Consider the following 15,495-nt stretch of genomic DNA (forward strand, 5'->3'; position numbering starts at 1 on the left):
AGCTCTTGATTAAGTCATTTGATGCTTATAGAACCTATAAACCTATAAGGGATTAGGCAATTATATGCAAACTCTCAATATTTACAACATGGATTGCCTCTTACAATTGAAAAAAAATCTACATGAAAAAACATGGCATTTACCTTTGCTTAAAGCTTTATATTTCTTAGATCGAATAGCTATATTATACTCTTCAAACCTCTTCTAGGGGCTGTTGTGGATAATCTTAAGATTTTTGCTGAGAAAATGAGGAAATAACTTCCTTTAATAATAGATTTTTCATTTTCCAGTATGGAGCAGAGGATGCAGGAGGACTTGGCCATGTTCCTCCTGGATGGAGTTTTTGGTATGCCTTGGTAAGTATTAAAGAAGGATATATGTATGTCTTTTTTTCATCATCATCCTAGCTGTTGTCTTTCCACTGCAGGATGAAGGCCTCTTCTGCATGTTTCCAACCAATACACTTCTGAATTTTCTTTTGCCAGTTGGGCATTTTCTTTTGCTGATCAGGGGTGAGTTGCTGCCAGCATTACTGCTGGTTCAGTGTGCGTGCAATTTTGCTCTGCACACGTGCACAGTTGCCCATAAATAGGTCTGCGCATGCGCAGAACATTAAAAAATGGGGGAGAAAACACGCCGTGCCGACCGGAGAATTGGTTCGGAGGTGTGTCCGTTCTGGTGACCCAGGCTGGCAAACCACTACCGGTTTGGCCGAACTGGTAGAAACCCACCAGTTGTCGATTCATCTTGTTTTAGTCCTCTTTCGTGGACACTTTTTTATCAAATAGGATCCATTCTAATGACTCCCTTGGTCCAGCTTCTATCAGTTCTTCTTGCTTTGTGGCCAGCCCATTTCCATTTCAATTCTTTTATTCTCTTGATGATATTGTATATACTTTTGTTTGTTCTCTAATCCATGTGCAGGATGTCTTTCTATCTTGTCTTGTAATGCTGAGCATGTATCTTTCCATGGTTCTTTGCACCCCTTGTAGCTTTTGTGTAGATTGTGAGATTAATGTGTATGTTTCACCAACATATGTTAGAGCAAGATAGCACATGCTGATTGAAACTTTTCTCTTCAGGCTTAGGGGGAGATTGTTCTTGAAAAGTATGCTTAGCTTGCTGAATGCATGCCAACTACAATGAACACATTTAATTTCCTTGATTATATCACCTTCTATTGAGATCTGTTGAGCAAAGTATATGTAGTGGTCTACTACATCTAGTTCTTCTCCAGATATAATTTTCTTTCTTTTGTGAATTTATTAAACATAAACTGGCTCTTTTTCAAGTGTATTTTTAAGTAAATTGTTCTCCTGCTTCGAGCAGCTCTTGTATGTGTCTTTGTAGCTCTTCTGGGTCTTGTGAAAAGAGACTCACATCACCTATAAATCTTAAGTTATTTAAATAGGTGCCATTGATTTTTAATCCATCTTTTGCCCAGCTAGTTTGTGAAATACGTCTTCAAGGCAGGCTGATATTGCCTTGATTGAGCAATGCATTAATTATTGTTTGCTGGAATACTGAATCAAACCTTTCCATACTCGATAAAAGCCATGCATAGAGGCATAGTGTACTCGTGCCTTTCAATGAATTGCTGAACAACTTGGACATGATCCAATATGCTTCTGAACCCTGCTTGCTCCTTTGGCTGGGCATCATTTAATATTCTCAATATTCTTTTTGCTATTATCTTGGTGAAAACCTTGCAGATGATTGAAAGAAGGCTTATTGGATGATAGATGATTTACATCTTGAGCCCTTTTCTTGTGTATAAGAATGTATTTTTTATTCTCTCAGGCATCTCGAATATAGTTTTGTTAGTATCTTGTCTAAACTTTGACCACCAGCTTTCAGCTTTTCAAGTGTAACACAGTAATTTCCTGAAACTTTGCCATTTTTCATTGATTTTATGGCACAATATTTCCTCTATTAGGATATCTGGCATTTCCTCTTTTGTGGATGTTGTTACTTTTGAATAATCTTGATCTTTGTATAGCTCTAGATAGAATTTTCCAATTATTTCTAATATATCTTGTCTTGTTCTGCACACAGCATTCTTCATATTTAATGCAAACACATTTACTTGTATTTATAAGCTTGCATTTTGCTCTATTAGCCCCTTGTTTTTTTCAATTGCCTTTTTCACAAGCTTCACATTAAACTGATGTGTTTCTTCTTGGATACTTTTTCTTATGGTCCTGCAAAGTTCAATGCACTTCAGTTTATTAGTGAAACGTCCAGTATTCTTCATTGTCTGTTGTTTTTACATTAAATAGTTTCATGTCTTTTATATGTGTATGTAGTTTTAAACAGATTTAATTTTCTCTGGCATCCCTTAATTATGCCTCAAAAAGTTGTGTATTAAGAATGGAATAATACCTATGTGTTTATTGCACAATTATGTTATAAATAAATTTGTATATATTGAATACCCCATGGTTTCCCTGAAAATAAGACCCGGTCTTATTTTCAGGGGATGGATGCTTAGGTTAGGACCGCCGCAGACATGCCTCCTACACCCTGACATCTGTTATCCCACTGCCCGACATCTGCAGCTGTAGAACGCCATGCGGCTCATTGGTACGGTGTTGCACTTGCGGCAGGAGGCTACATGGAACATTGTGCTGTTGCCTCCCGAGCTGCTGCACCGGCATGAGCCTTGGGGCATTCTGCAAGTTGTGGCACCAGCGTGATGCCTCATGTGGCATCGGGCCACGAGCAGCCACAAGTGGCTGCAGAAGAAGTTAGGCAGCAGCACAACAGGTGTCATGGATAGGAGGCCTGACTGTGGCAGTCCTAAGGCAAGTGGGTGCGTGGGGCAGCTCCAATCCCCACCCCCACCCTAGCATTTTTATGTCTGTGCCTCACTCCACCTTATTCAAGCAGACAGTCGGCAGGGTTTAACCAGGGCTTATTTTAGGGGTGGGGCTTATAGGCAGGCATGAAAATTGGGTGAGGGCTTGTTTTCAGTATAGGTCGTATTTTCAGGAAAACACGGTATTTAAGATTTATATCTGCTATGACTTAAAGTTATTTCTTTGTAACCTAAAGAAATTATGTCAACAATAGTCTTGTGTGACAAATTCAGGCAAGATTATAAGAATTGTGATTTATTCAGATTAAATATAATGGAAGATGCTTCCTGATTAATTGTTAAACCAGAAAACTTCTTCCTGAAAGTTCTTTTAGTGTTATCCCTGAATTAATAGCCTTAGTTTGATTTGCTCAAAGCCAGGATAGGATATTTTAGGTTGGTAAGATTTTAGACGATTAGGAGAAACAACACTAGGTTCATAATTCAGACATAATTATGACAGACAAATTGTAAGCCAATTGAAAGGCATATATCAGAATCTGGCTCAATAAGCCAAAATTCTAAAGGAAATTGGATTTGTTCTATTTCCCGGGCATAAACATTTTATTTTTATTTTCTTATGCTAGGAAAAAAACTCCAAATATTATAACTACACACTTTCAGTAAATGGAAAAGCGCGTAGGCATGGTGCAAACTACAGCATGGATTATCTGACAGATGTACTGGTAAGAATTTTTCAACTAACTTTAGCCTGTTTATTTGTTCTATTAGTATACTGAATGTGCATAAAATGGTAACAAATTTGTTATTCACAGACTTCAGAGTAGTTGATTAGACTACAGTCCCTCTAATGTTAGCCATAATATAGTTATCTATGTAAAAATGACATAGAACATTGTTTTGCTATACAGTCCTAATATGGCTATCTGTCGAAATAGCATATTGCTCAAATTGTTCACAGTATGATGAGAAGAATGAAATTCTGAGAGTAGATTCTTAACTTTTAAGTGTATGTCTCATTGTACTTATGAAATTATTTAGGGTACAAATTTTCTGCACATCTCTTTGTAGTTCCTAGTTTTCTATAATTGTTGTTAATTGTGAAGTTGTGTCTGACCCATCACGACCCCATGGACAATGTTCCTCCAGGCCTTCCTGTCCTCTACCATCCCCCAGAGTCCTTTTAAGCTCACACTGACTGCTTCAGTGACTCCATCCAGCCACCTCATTCTCTGTCGTCCCCTTCTTCTTTTGCCCTCCATCTTTCCCAGCACTAGGCTCTTCTCCAGTGAGTCCTTCCTTCTCATTAGGTGGCCATAGCATTTGAGTTTCCTCTTCAGGATCTGGCCTTCTAAAAAGCAGTCAGGGCTTTCTATAATATTATTATTTTGATATCAAGGCATTCCTGAACCTTCCCAAGGTTATCCTCATCATCACTCTCATACTTCATTGCAGTTTTATATCCAAGATCCTTAGGGACTGTTTCTCTTCTTTATACAATTTAATCCTTGAATTGCTATATCTGAAGATCAGCAGTTTATCCCTTTTGCCTTGCAATTTTTTTCTTCATTTCTTAGTTTGAAGGCTAAACAAGACATTTAAAATAAATGTAACGGTTTGTGAATTTGAAGTATTCTCTGACACCTGGTTCTGATTCAATATGATAATGAGTAAATAAACTAATAAGCATCTGCTTTCAGGCTAATATGTCCTTGGATTTTCTGGAGTATAAATCCAGCTTTGAGCCATTTTTCATGATGATAGCAACTCCAGCACCACACTCACCTTGGATAGCTGCTCCGCAGTATAAGAAGAGTTTTGAGAATGTCAGTGCTCCAAGAAATAACAACTTCAATATCCATGGAAAGGTATTGCTGTTACTATTTACTAAATATTCTTAATGAATCCCTGCTTTAATTTCATGACCTCTGAATATATGTAGCAGTAAATATATGTAGTAGCATTTTTTAAAATTCTTAGGTTTTGTTTACACTGGATATTCTCCTAGTAGAATATTACATGCTTTTGTCACTTCTTCATTTCATTTTTTGCCACCTAATGCATATGACTTTCTATATACTTTGTTCTTTTGATTAATTTAGTTTTAACAGATTTGCCAACATCCTGTTACCTAGCATTCTGACACAAGTTGTTAATCTGTATCCAAAGCATGATTCAGTTTTCTCATTTCTAAGGCAAACTGTAAGGATAGTTGCTTTTAAATTGTTTGTTTTAAAAATCTGACTCTGTTGCTGATGTTTTTGGGGCTGTTTATTTGACAATATAGATAATTAAACCCGAGGTCCTATTTCAGTATATATAAGATTCCATTGTAAATAAATGCAATAATTTAATTATAATTTACATATCTTTGAAGAATATGAAATAAGATTGGCATTTATTAAGAAGATACTAAATGTCCTGAAATTATATTTATTGTTCAGTTGTGTTTGGATATATTTCTCTTTCAAACATGCTGATCTGTGTGGACTTTGCAATAAAATGGGTTGTATATAGTTAGCAAACAGAAACCCACATTTTTTTTTTGTTAAAATGTCAACTCCAGATTAGACTGGTGCCTTCTGTTCTGTTTCTAGATTAAAACGAGTGGCATAAGATGTTTCATGATATAAGCATAATGATATCTCTTAATTTTGTATTGGCTAGTGTTTTCTTTTTTCTTATTCCTCTATTCAAGGTGTTGTGCTTTTGCAACGTTTGGTGTTTTCGTTACTTCCTGCCTAGTAAGACCTTGCACTCAGACAATATTATTTTATTAATGAAAAAAATAAGAATATTTAGAAATAGTAATGTTCGAGTTTAGGTTTCTTTGTAGAAGAAACAGTGCAGCAGCAACTGGCAAAATACACTTTACCTTTATGGAAAATTCTGGTGCTCAATTTTCCTTTGGTCTTTTGAAGTATGAGGTTATTTAAGCAATGGTCACTATTGAAATTGATCAAATGCCAAAATGTGGCAGCCGGTTTTTTATTTGGGAAAAGATGCCTGCAATTAATGATTGCATTAAATAAATAGGATAGCTGGATAAGGGTACCTCTTCTATACCTGATTACTGAGAGCAAGCCACACTGAATTCTGTGCCATTTATTTCTGAGTAGACTTACAAACTTTGCACGTCATTTTCAACTACAGTTATATAATGTTGATTAAACATTAAATACATTTTTTCTCATTTTTTTAAACAATGCTTTTACAGGACAAACATTGGCTTATCAGACAAGCAAAGACTCCAATGACTAATTTATCAATACAATTTCTAGATGATGCTTTTAGGAAAAGGTAGGAAACAAATTTTATAGGAATTTGTTTTTGCAAAATTGAAGAAAAGCTTATATCATAATGCATGCTTCAATTTGTTGCTTTAATATAGAAATTAGGTTTAGAAAGTTTAAAGCTTATAGTATTTTACAAAAACAATCTGTCATAGCAATAGCACTTAGACAGATAGTCCTTGACTTACAACCACAATTGAGCCCAAGATTTATCTCGCTAAGTGAAAAGTTTGTTAAGTGAGTTTTGCCCCATTTTGCGACTTTTCTTACTACATTTGTTAAGTGAATTGTTGCCGTTGTTAAATTAGTAACATAGTTGTTAAGTGAATATGACTTCCCCATTGACTTTGCTTGACAGAAAGTTGCAAAAAAGGATCACATGATCCCAGGACACGGCAACCATCATAAATGTGAGTCAGTTGTCAAGCATCCGCATGTAAATCAGGTGACATGGCGATGCTGCAACGGTCATAAGTGTGAAAAATTGTCATACGTCACTATTCAGTGCTGTTGCAACTTTGAACACTCACTAAATGAACTGTTGTAAGTTGAGGACCAGCTATATACCGCTTCACAGTGCTTTACAGCCCTCTCTAAGCAGTTTAGAGTCAGCATCTGTCCCCCAACAATCTGGGTCCTCATTTTACCAACCTTGGAAGGATGGAAGGCCGAGTCAACCTTCAGCCGGTAAGAATTTAATTGCTGGCAGTCAGCAGAAGTAGCCTGCAATACTGCATTCTAACCACTGGACCACCACAGCTCATCCACCCTAACTTTACAAAATAATTATAATGATTTGCTTACTTCTATTGATGGAAGAATAGTGAAAAATGGCAGCATGTGCTAGTATGTTGCTCTTTAGCAATAAGTAAAAAATTATTGTAAGTTTCACATGAGTGCTCTTACAATTGAGCAAATGAAGTAATTAAAAAACAAAACAAAACTTAAAGCAATTTTTGCTGATCTAAGGTGACAGTGTTTACTTGACCTAAATAAATCAGGGCTTTGTAGAATGTGTGAAATGAATGTCTTCTGTGAGATGTAAAATGCTGTTAAAAGTTTTTGTATTTTGACCTGAAAATCCTATCTCTTATGCAGATGGCAAACACTTCTGTCAGTGGATGATCTAATAGAAAAACTTGTGAAGAAGCTGCAGTTTCAGAGAGAGCTGGATAATACATATATTTTTTACACATCAGACAATGGATTTCATACAGGTAATATATATATTACCTGTATGAAAAGAATTAATTAAAGAGTTCCAGGTATAAATTTGAAAAACTTTCAAAAAAATGTGATAATTCTGGGGAGAGAAATAATACAGACTCATTGGACATCATTTATTTCAACTTAGATGATCATATATGCTCTTCAGAAATTCTCATTTAGAATAGTAGTTTGCAAACCAATCTCTGAAGAAATCAATATTCTGCTTTAGAATTTCTTGAAAATTGTGAGTGATAGAATTTCTGCTCTTTATATTTATAGGCCAGTTTTCTTTGCCTATTGACAAACGGCAGCTGTATGAATTTGATATTAAAGTTCCATTGCTTGTTCGAGGGCCAGGAATAAAACCCAACCAGACAAACAAGGTATATTTTCCCTTGAGGACAACACTGTATGATATCATAACATTTATAGTATGAATCATATGTTGAGTATAATTAATAAGAATACAAGATATTTTGAATAGAAATAGGCTGTGTAAGAAGAGATATGCAATAAAACTGTATGTACATGTGTAGGTAAAGCGATCGAATAGCATTTGTTTCTGAATCTGCTTGATAAAAAGAAGTTACATTATTTTAATATCTGAGATATTTTTAAAAATTGTTATAAATCTAGTATTTGGAAGCATTTATTACTCACATGGGTGGCTAGATCAATTTTCTCTTTGCAGGCCAAGATTAAACATTGTATTGCTATAAGAGATGACTGGTATGAGCAAAGAAGTCTTTGCAAGGCTGCAACCCCCTAAAAAAATGTTGAACACCACTCATTAATAAAAGTAATCATTTTATTGAGGTTGGGGTTGGATAAGAAATGCACATACTGATATATATCATGGGACTGATTTCTTTACCTCCTTTTCTTTCTCTCACTCTTCCTTCTTATATATTTTGTGTACACTGGAATGAATCTCCTTTCTAAATCCTTACATGTAATTTTATGATTAAGAGTGGGAAAAGGTTAGACTAATAGTTGAATTACTACATAACTATTCTGTTTATTGTGAAATGGAATGTTCACATTCTGAATGAATGGCTTTAAGCCACCTTCTTCATTATGTTATCAAAAATTGGCAAGGCATACCCATAATCCAGAAATCACGCAATATTTTTAGGACCACAGCAACATTTTCTAAATGGAGATTCTCAAGAGTTAAATAAAATTTAGAGAATATTGGCATTCTCACTGAAATTTAAGAGATTATGGTCAGAAACCACAAATCTCGCAAAGCATCTTTTATGACATTCTGTAAATCTATAACGCACTAATTGTTTCAGTTGGAAAATCTGTAATGTTGTTCTTTCCTTCTAGATGCTTGTGGTGAACATTGATTTAGGTCCTACTATATTAGATATTGCAGGCTATGATCTCAATAAAACCCAGATGGATGGAATGTCATTGTTACCATTGTTGGTAAGTGCACAAATTAGGCATTTATTTTGGAAATTGCTGCAAGGGTTCCTTAGTGTAACTGTCACCGGATTATAACAATAAATCCCTTATTTTCACAAACACTTTCCTGTCAATAATGAATTGCTTTACAGCTTGAAGCAGTATGCTTCTGATACAGAAAGGATAATTTCTGTTTAAACTGAGCAGGTTTGAGATAATGCAAAACAGCTTTCTATGAGATCTTGGAAAACTAAGATGAGCACTGTGAGTTTGAAAAACCTGGTTAAAATGAACAAAATGCCGCCTCTTCCTGTTCACAGTGAAGCGGTATGAGATCATCTGAAAATAAATGTATTTTTCGCTAGTTGTGTTTTTGATGACGCTACATATTGGAAAAAGACAGTTGTTCATTTCTATTCTAAGATTGTTTTATTGATTAGAACTAGATTGGTTACAGAGGTTTAGACAGTCTCTGAGCCTGTAAAAAGCAATAATCCCCAGTTTGGTTAATCCTTTGTTACAGAGAGGAGAAATAAACAGGACCTGGAGATCAGATGTTTTGGTTGAATACCAAGGAGAAGGACATAACAGCAGTGATCCTACTTGTCCTGCCCTTGGGCCTGGTGTTACTGTACGTAATGTTGAAAATGTTGCATTCCCTTTAAAATCCTTCATATTCTAAACTTAGGGGGAGATGGCTGTATGTGGAAATAGTAGTCAAATGTTGGCTGAATACAGGGAATAGTAAAATTAACTTTGGATGTTATTATTAGAGGTCTCTGGGACAGACTTAAAGGTATATACGTTTCAGTGTTCTATATCATTTGAATGACATTAAAATTATTCTAACACTTAGCTATTTTTATAGCACTGTTTTCCAGACTGTGTTTGTGAGGATGCCTATAACAATACTTACGCATGTGTACGGACACTATCAACTAAATGGAATCTGCAATACTGTGAATTTGATGACCATGAGGTAAGTTTGTCTTTGTTTTGTAATTCCATGTTAATCGAAGTCCTTATGAAAATATAATCCTTCTATAATTAACAATGATTTGAATTAAGCCTTTTAAAACTGCTAAAACACATGCAGAAAAAAAATCAGGATGTTTCTATAAAATATCTTATGTATGCATTTATGTATGTTATCATCAGATGCATTTTGAAGCTTACTACAATAAAGCAGCTGCAAAGATTCCTAAGCCTCCTTTGGATTTATAATAGCTATTGATTTTAATACTGTGAAGTAGCAGTAGCCATTTCTAAAAAAATACTATATATTCCAGATATTCCAGAAGTTTTTAAGCTCTATTTTTTTAAAAAGACCAAAGTTCAGTAACCATTAGCATCCATTGAAAAAGTTTGTTCTGTTTCAAAAATAATGTCAACATTTTGTCTCAAGTTAATAAAATGCAATGATTTGCTTTCACAAGCTGAACCTAAAGATATACCAGAATTTTATGAGCAGAGAGAATTGTCATCCTAATTCTCTTCTAGCAAATAATTCTATATTTATATTCCTAATGCACTTTATATCCAATTCCCTCTTACAAAAATTTACTTGCAGCCACGTATCATTCTAATATTTATCATAGATTTAAATGTTAGTAATACATTATATTGCTGCAGTATTCTATTATGTTGTCATGTATTTTAGATAGCATAGGTAACAGACTATACATTTCCCACATCATAATTTTGAAATCTTGAAATGATTACCAACATTAGCAGCAAACACTTTTGGAGATGATTGTTCTGAGTTAGCTAGATTCTTTATAGCTAAGGGAAGACTTAGATTAGTATGTGAAATCTACATAGGCAGCTTCCATTATAATCTTACTGTGGATGTTATCAACAATGGAGAAAGCATATTTATGGCAATAAGTGATAAATTTAAGATGAAAAATTAAATTTCAGCCTGAAGAGATGCAGTTTCAAAGCTCTGCTTAGCATTTTCAGAGGGCCTGGAATTGCTACCCTGTGGGTAGGAGAACAACTGCGTCAGCCACCCTTATTGTATCCACAACATGGTTTCAATCTTACATGAATTCATTGTTTTGACAGAACTGATGTGTATTATTTTGGTATCCTAAGTATAGCATATTTATTTATTACGGCTGTATGTGCTTTAAAAATTATTCGGGAAAAGCATTTTGAACCTAACTTTTTTGGGTCTTCTGTGTGTTTAATACCTTTGAGTGAATGAATACTTTTAATGAATAAATTAACGTTTAGATGATTTTTAACTTCTAATCAGATCCAAGGCTAGGCTTTCCATTCATCCATGAAAAAAAATCTGGTTGAATTGAATGAACAACTTCATTAATATATTAGAACTCGGAAGAAACTCACAATGATTTGTCAGATGAATTAAATGCATATTTCTAATAGCATTGCTTTTGCTTTCATGAAGGTGTTTGTTGAAGTTTACAACCTGACTGCAGACCCACACCAGATTACTAATATTGCAAAAACAATAGATCAAGAAATTTTAGAAAAAATGAATTATCGGCTAATGATGCTACAGTCCTGTGCTGGAGCAACGTGTCACACACCAGGAGTTTTTGATCCAGGGTAAATATACTGCTTCAGTTATTACGTTCAGTATCATCAATATGCTGCTGATGCTCTGTTGTACATATAAACTATAGACCCACCAAGTACTCCTGCTAAGTTCATGTTCCAATGCATGGAGACTAAGAAAATGGGGGAGGAACAGATTGAAATTCAACCCTGATAAGGCAGAATCACTTGGGCTCTGGGTTCTGGTATGACAGATTTGACATTTTTAGTTCTGGATATGAGGGGACTTCTGTAAATAAAACTGCTGTGCATTTTGGAGGTTTTCCTGGATTATCTGCTTCTACTTGGAACAGATTGTGGCCAGGAAGTCTTTGCCAGATTCAGCAGGTACACCTATTTCAATCTTTCCCAGACTAGGACTTGATCCTCAGTCAGTCATGTCTTAAATGATCAAACACTTGACCTATTACATTTTCTGTGAGTTTTCCTTGAAAAGTACTCAGAAGCTGCAATTGATCCAAAATGTGTGTGTACAAGCAATTATGGTGTGCCTTGATAGACACACCTGCTGCATGAGTGCACTAGTTACCAATGTTCTTCCAAGTGAGATTCATGGTGTTGGATGTGACCTATAAAACCCATAGCCTGGTTGCTTGAGGGACTGCCTTTCTCGCATTGTTCCTGTCTTAAATGGTCCAACAGGGTTGACAAGTTGTGGGGTTTGTTTTTGATACAATGTCACCTGATGGTTGCAGGAAGCATGTCTTTTCTATTGTGCCATCTGCCCTCTATGACGGCAGGGATGCCATCATCCCTGCAAAGCTTCATGTTGTTCTGGCCCTACTGCCTTTAATCAAGCCTTGGCTCTTGATCCAAGCAAACTTGGGATGATAAAAGTGTTTTCATGCCTTTTTATTATTGGGGGCCTGATTTGCTTTGGATTTTGGCTTTTTTTCTTCTCTTGCTCTCCTAATGGGGATTTTGTAATGGCTCCGTAAGCTGTCCAGAGATATATGAATTGGGTGGCTTTATACATTTCATTAAATAAACACACTTTGCCTCTCTTGTTGCATGCAACTATAAACATTTAAAGATCAAAAGCCCTGTAAATGGGGCATCTGGTTATTTTTAGCATTAAATGAATCCTTCATTTAATGGACCACATTCTGCTATGTGTAGCATCTTCTGTTAATTTTAAGGTGGGGTGGTAATACTGTACTACACTTTCTATAATGCATGTTTTCCCCCGCCCCCTCTCTTAAGTTTTTCTTGAGTTTTGGTGATTGCCTGACATAATACCTGCAGTTTTCTTTGCAATATTTTCAGTAGTTTGCCATTGCCTCCTTCTGATGGCTAAGAAAGAGTGACTGTACCAAGCTCACCCCACTGGCTTTATGCCTAAGGCAAGACTAGGATTTATGGTCTTCCAATTTCTAAGCCCAGTATTTGTAATTACATTTGAATTCAGAATTCAAGAGATTTGATAATCCACATTTCACTACTGAGATTTTTTTAACATGTGTGAGACCTTTTCTTACATTTGTTTCTCTTTTTTTCCCTTTAGGTATAAATTCAACCCACACCTGATGTTTGGCAACCAAGAGCTTCAGACTCGCAGACTTCTTGTACCATCCCTGTAGCTGAACTTGCTAGCTTGTTTGTTGCCAACTCAACTTCTTTGAAATGACTGCAGAAAACTATTTAGTCCTTTCTGATGTCGAAATATTAGATCAGCTGATCTTGCTGGTTAAACAATCTCTTGCCATGTGTTAGTGACGTGATCTGCCCTGTCTACTCAAATCTGATTGCCACACAAATGTTTCATCTGAAGTTAAATATTAATTTGGGATTTGAATCTGAATGTCCTTGTTTGGTCTTATTATATACACAGAGGATAGGACTGCTGTCTCCTATGTACAACCACTACCTAACAGCTTTTTAAAAGATACAGTGTGCGTCCCACTACTGCTTCCGTTCTGAATCTGATGAATTAAATTAAGGTTAGTTGCCATTTGTTTTCTTTCCTGTTTTTCAGGGTTCACTTGGATCACTGGCTACAATCTATGTGTCTGATATTATATGTTTGTTCTTACCTACAGAATCCGCTCAATATTTTAAGTCAGAATCAACCCATTAAAATGAGAAACCTCCCTTCCCCAACTGTGTTTTCTGCTTGACGTGTACACTAAAATAGTAGAAGTCCTACAATAAAGTTACTGGTATAAGGCATACCACTCTGAATATTTAAACTAGAACTTGGGCCAACAGTTTGAAGAACAGGTATCCTTAGAGGTAATAACTAAAATGAAAATTGCATTACATCAATGCAGAAATTCCTTTTAGGACAGGCTTTTTCACTGATGCATTTGCATCTAAATCTCAGCAGGATGGCTATTACATGCACATTTGTATTCTACACTTGTAATGCAATGTATTACAATTGCACTGGGTAGTTCTTAAGAAAATGCCTCCACAAAAGCTAGTCACTGCGTAAGAATAGGAGCTTTCTGAATAGAATTCTTGCAAATCACATGGAACCTATGCTGGGCAAAGCAGAGTCAAAGGCTAGCTGTTTCTCAAAAGAAAACTTGCATCTTTATGACAATATATTAAAAAAGTGGATAGATAATTTGAAATAAGATAGCTTCATTATATAACTTATGAAAGCTGTTATGATAGCTTCTGTCTGAAGGGAGTAAGCAAATAGCAAGATAACAGCAAATGATTCTGAAATAGACTATGGAACATTTGATCAGAAGTGCAGCTCCTCCTCTAAGTGCCATTTATCTCCATGCTTATTTTGGGGTGAATCTTGTGATTTGGTTTATTGCAGCTGAACATGTTCAAGCTTTTGAAATTATATCTTTCATCAGTTTAGAGCTCGTTAAGGATCTAAATCAAACAATATATGGGAAGCAGACCTGATGTTATATCCAATTTTATGCCTTAAGATATAATAACTAAAAAATGAAGGTAGCATTACTCATATACAACCTGTCCCCAGGTTATTTCATCATATAGAAGTGTCAACTATGACTAGGTCTGGACCTAACGGCTGAATGGTTCTGAAATCATATTACAATTAATGCTTTTAAAGTTTCAACAGCTTTTAATATTCTCAAGAAAATGATTTAATTTCTCATGTGACTGATACCTAACATACACTTGAAGTACTTCTGACTTATGCCTAGCAAAATATTTAAGATTATTTTTATGCCTGGGTCAGAACATAGTTGTAATATTATGTCTTCCCTTCATACTATACTACTAATCATGTAAAATCAGTGCAGAACCTAGAACAGACAGAAATTCAGTATTGAACTGTTCCTTACATTAGTCTTGTTTTTCTTATGTACAACTATTATTCACCTGTATATTTTTTACATTTGGTTAATGCGCCCATAAACTACTTCTAAATTAGTAGTGTAAGCAGAAAACAGGAGTTAGGCATAGAATTAACATATTGAGAAATATTTATAGTTTTGCTTTCCTATTAAATGGTTTTACCTTACAACACTGATCAATTTGCACTCAAATGTTTTGAGCTTGAATGAGAAATAGCATTATTTCCCTGTAATAGCTACTCAACATTTATCTTCCTGTGCCCTTGATTTAATCATTTTAACAAAAAGCAAAAATTATAACAGAGTGCATTGTTTTGGCAGTTGTCTATCCATGCCTTATTGTAAAATTACTATGCTGCTGTTGGGTACTAAAATGGGCATAACATTCCTACATAAAAGGGAGCTGGGGAAATACATGACAAAAAGCCATTCTTTGGAGATTTTTTTCCTCTGGCAAACTGGTATTATAACACAATTGTTTGAAAACATGAAACCATTGCCATGTTTCATAAACATCCTGAATTGATGTGACTGCTAAATCGGATTTTGCTGTGTTTATGCAAACATTTTACCGGAACAAATGCAAATTAATGTTATTAATTCAACTAGAAGGGCTAAGTAATGCTTTCCCATAATAACAGCTGTTCCTCTTTTTAAAAACAATCGCCCCACGGCAAATGCTTTAAATGACAAATCACTCTTGGAGATGTTCTACTTGATATGCTAAGAATCACTGCATGAACTTTTATGCAATGTCAGGTTTCCAGATGCTTTTATGGCACTGTTTCTACATTGATTGTCAAAAATTAGTTATTTGCAAAGCTGCTTGAAGCCATTTCAACCATCACATGGGTTTCTTTATCATGTCATGAATGTGTCCGTGCAATATGGG

General features: G+C 35.3%; 1 protein-coding gene across 3 annotated transcripts in view; it reads left to right on the plus strand.

Moving 5' to 3' along the window:
- The window catches only part of GNS (glucosamine (N-acetyl)-6-sulfatase), a 30,757-nt gene that overhangs the window by 3,934 nt on the left and 11,328 nt on the right, over positions 1-15,495 (plus strand). For 2 of the 3 annotated variants that reach the window (XR_004255715.1, XR_004255716.1), the window contains exons 4-14: positions 291-356; positions 3,445-3,543; positions 4,519-4,686; positions 6,036-6,118; positions 7,210-7,328; positions 7,600-7,703; positions 8,653-8,754; positions 9,257-9,364; positions 9,602-9,712; positions 11,150-11,310; positions 12,824-13,259. Coding sequence is in view for 1 of the 3 variants with exons in the window: in XM_032220887.1 (XP_032076778.1) it covers positions 291-356; positions 3,445-3,543; positions 4,519-4,686; positions 6,036-6,118; positions 7,210-7,328; positions 7,600-7,703; positions 8,653-8,754; positions 9,257-9,364; positions 9,602-9,712; positions 11,150-11,310; positions 12,824-12,899 (1,197 nt within the window). In the remaining 2 variants the exon portion in view is untranslated. Of the gene's footprint in view, positions 1-290; positions 357-3,444; positions 3,544-4,518; positions 4,687-6,035; positions 6,119-7,209; positions 7,329-7,599; positions 7,704-8,652; positions 8,755-9,256; positions 9,365-9,601; positions 9,713-11,149; positions 11,311-12,823; positions 15,088-15,495 lie in introns of those variants that run through there. The other variant, XM_032220887.1, reaches the window with a different exon arrangement.

This window comes from Thamnophis elegans, chromosome 7 (genome assembly GCF_009769535.1).
Source record: "Thamnophis elegans isolate rThaEle1 chromosome 7, rThaEle1.pri, whole genome shotgun sequence".
NCBI lineage: Eukaryota > Metazoa > Chordata > Lepidosauria > Squamata > Colubridae > Thamnophis > Thamnophis elegans.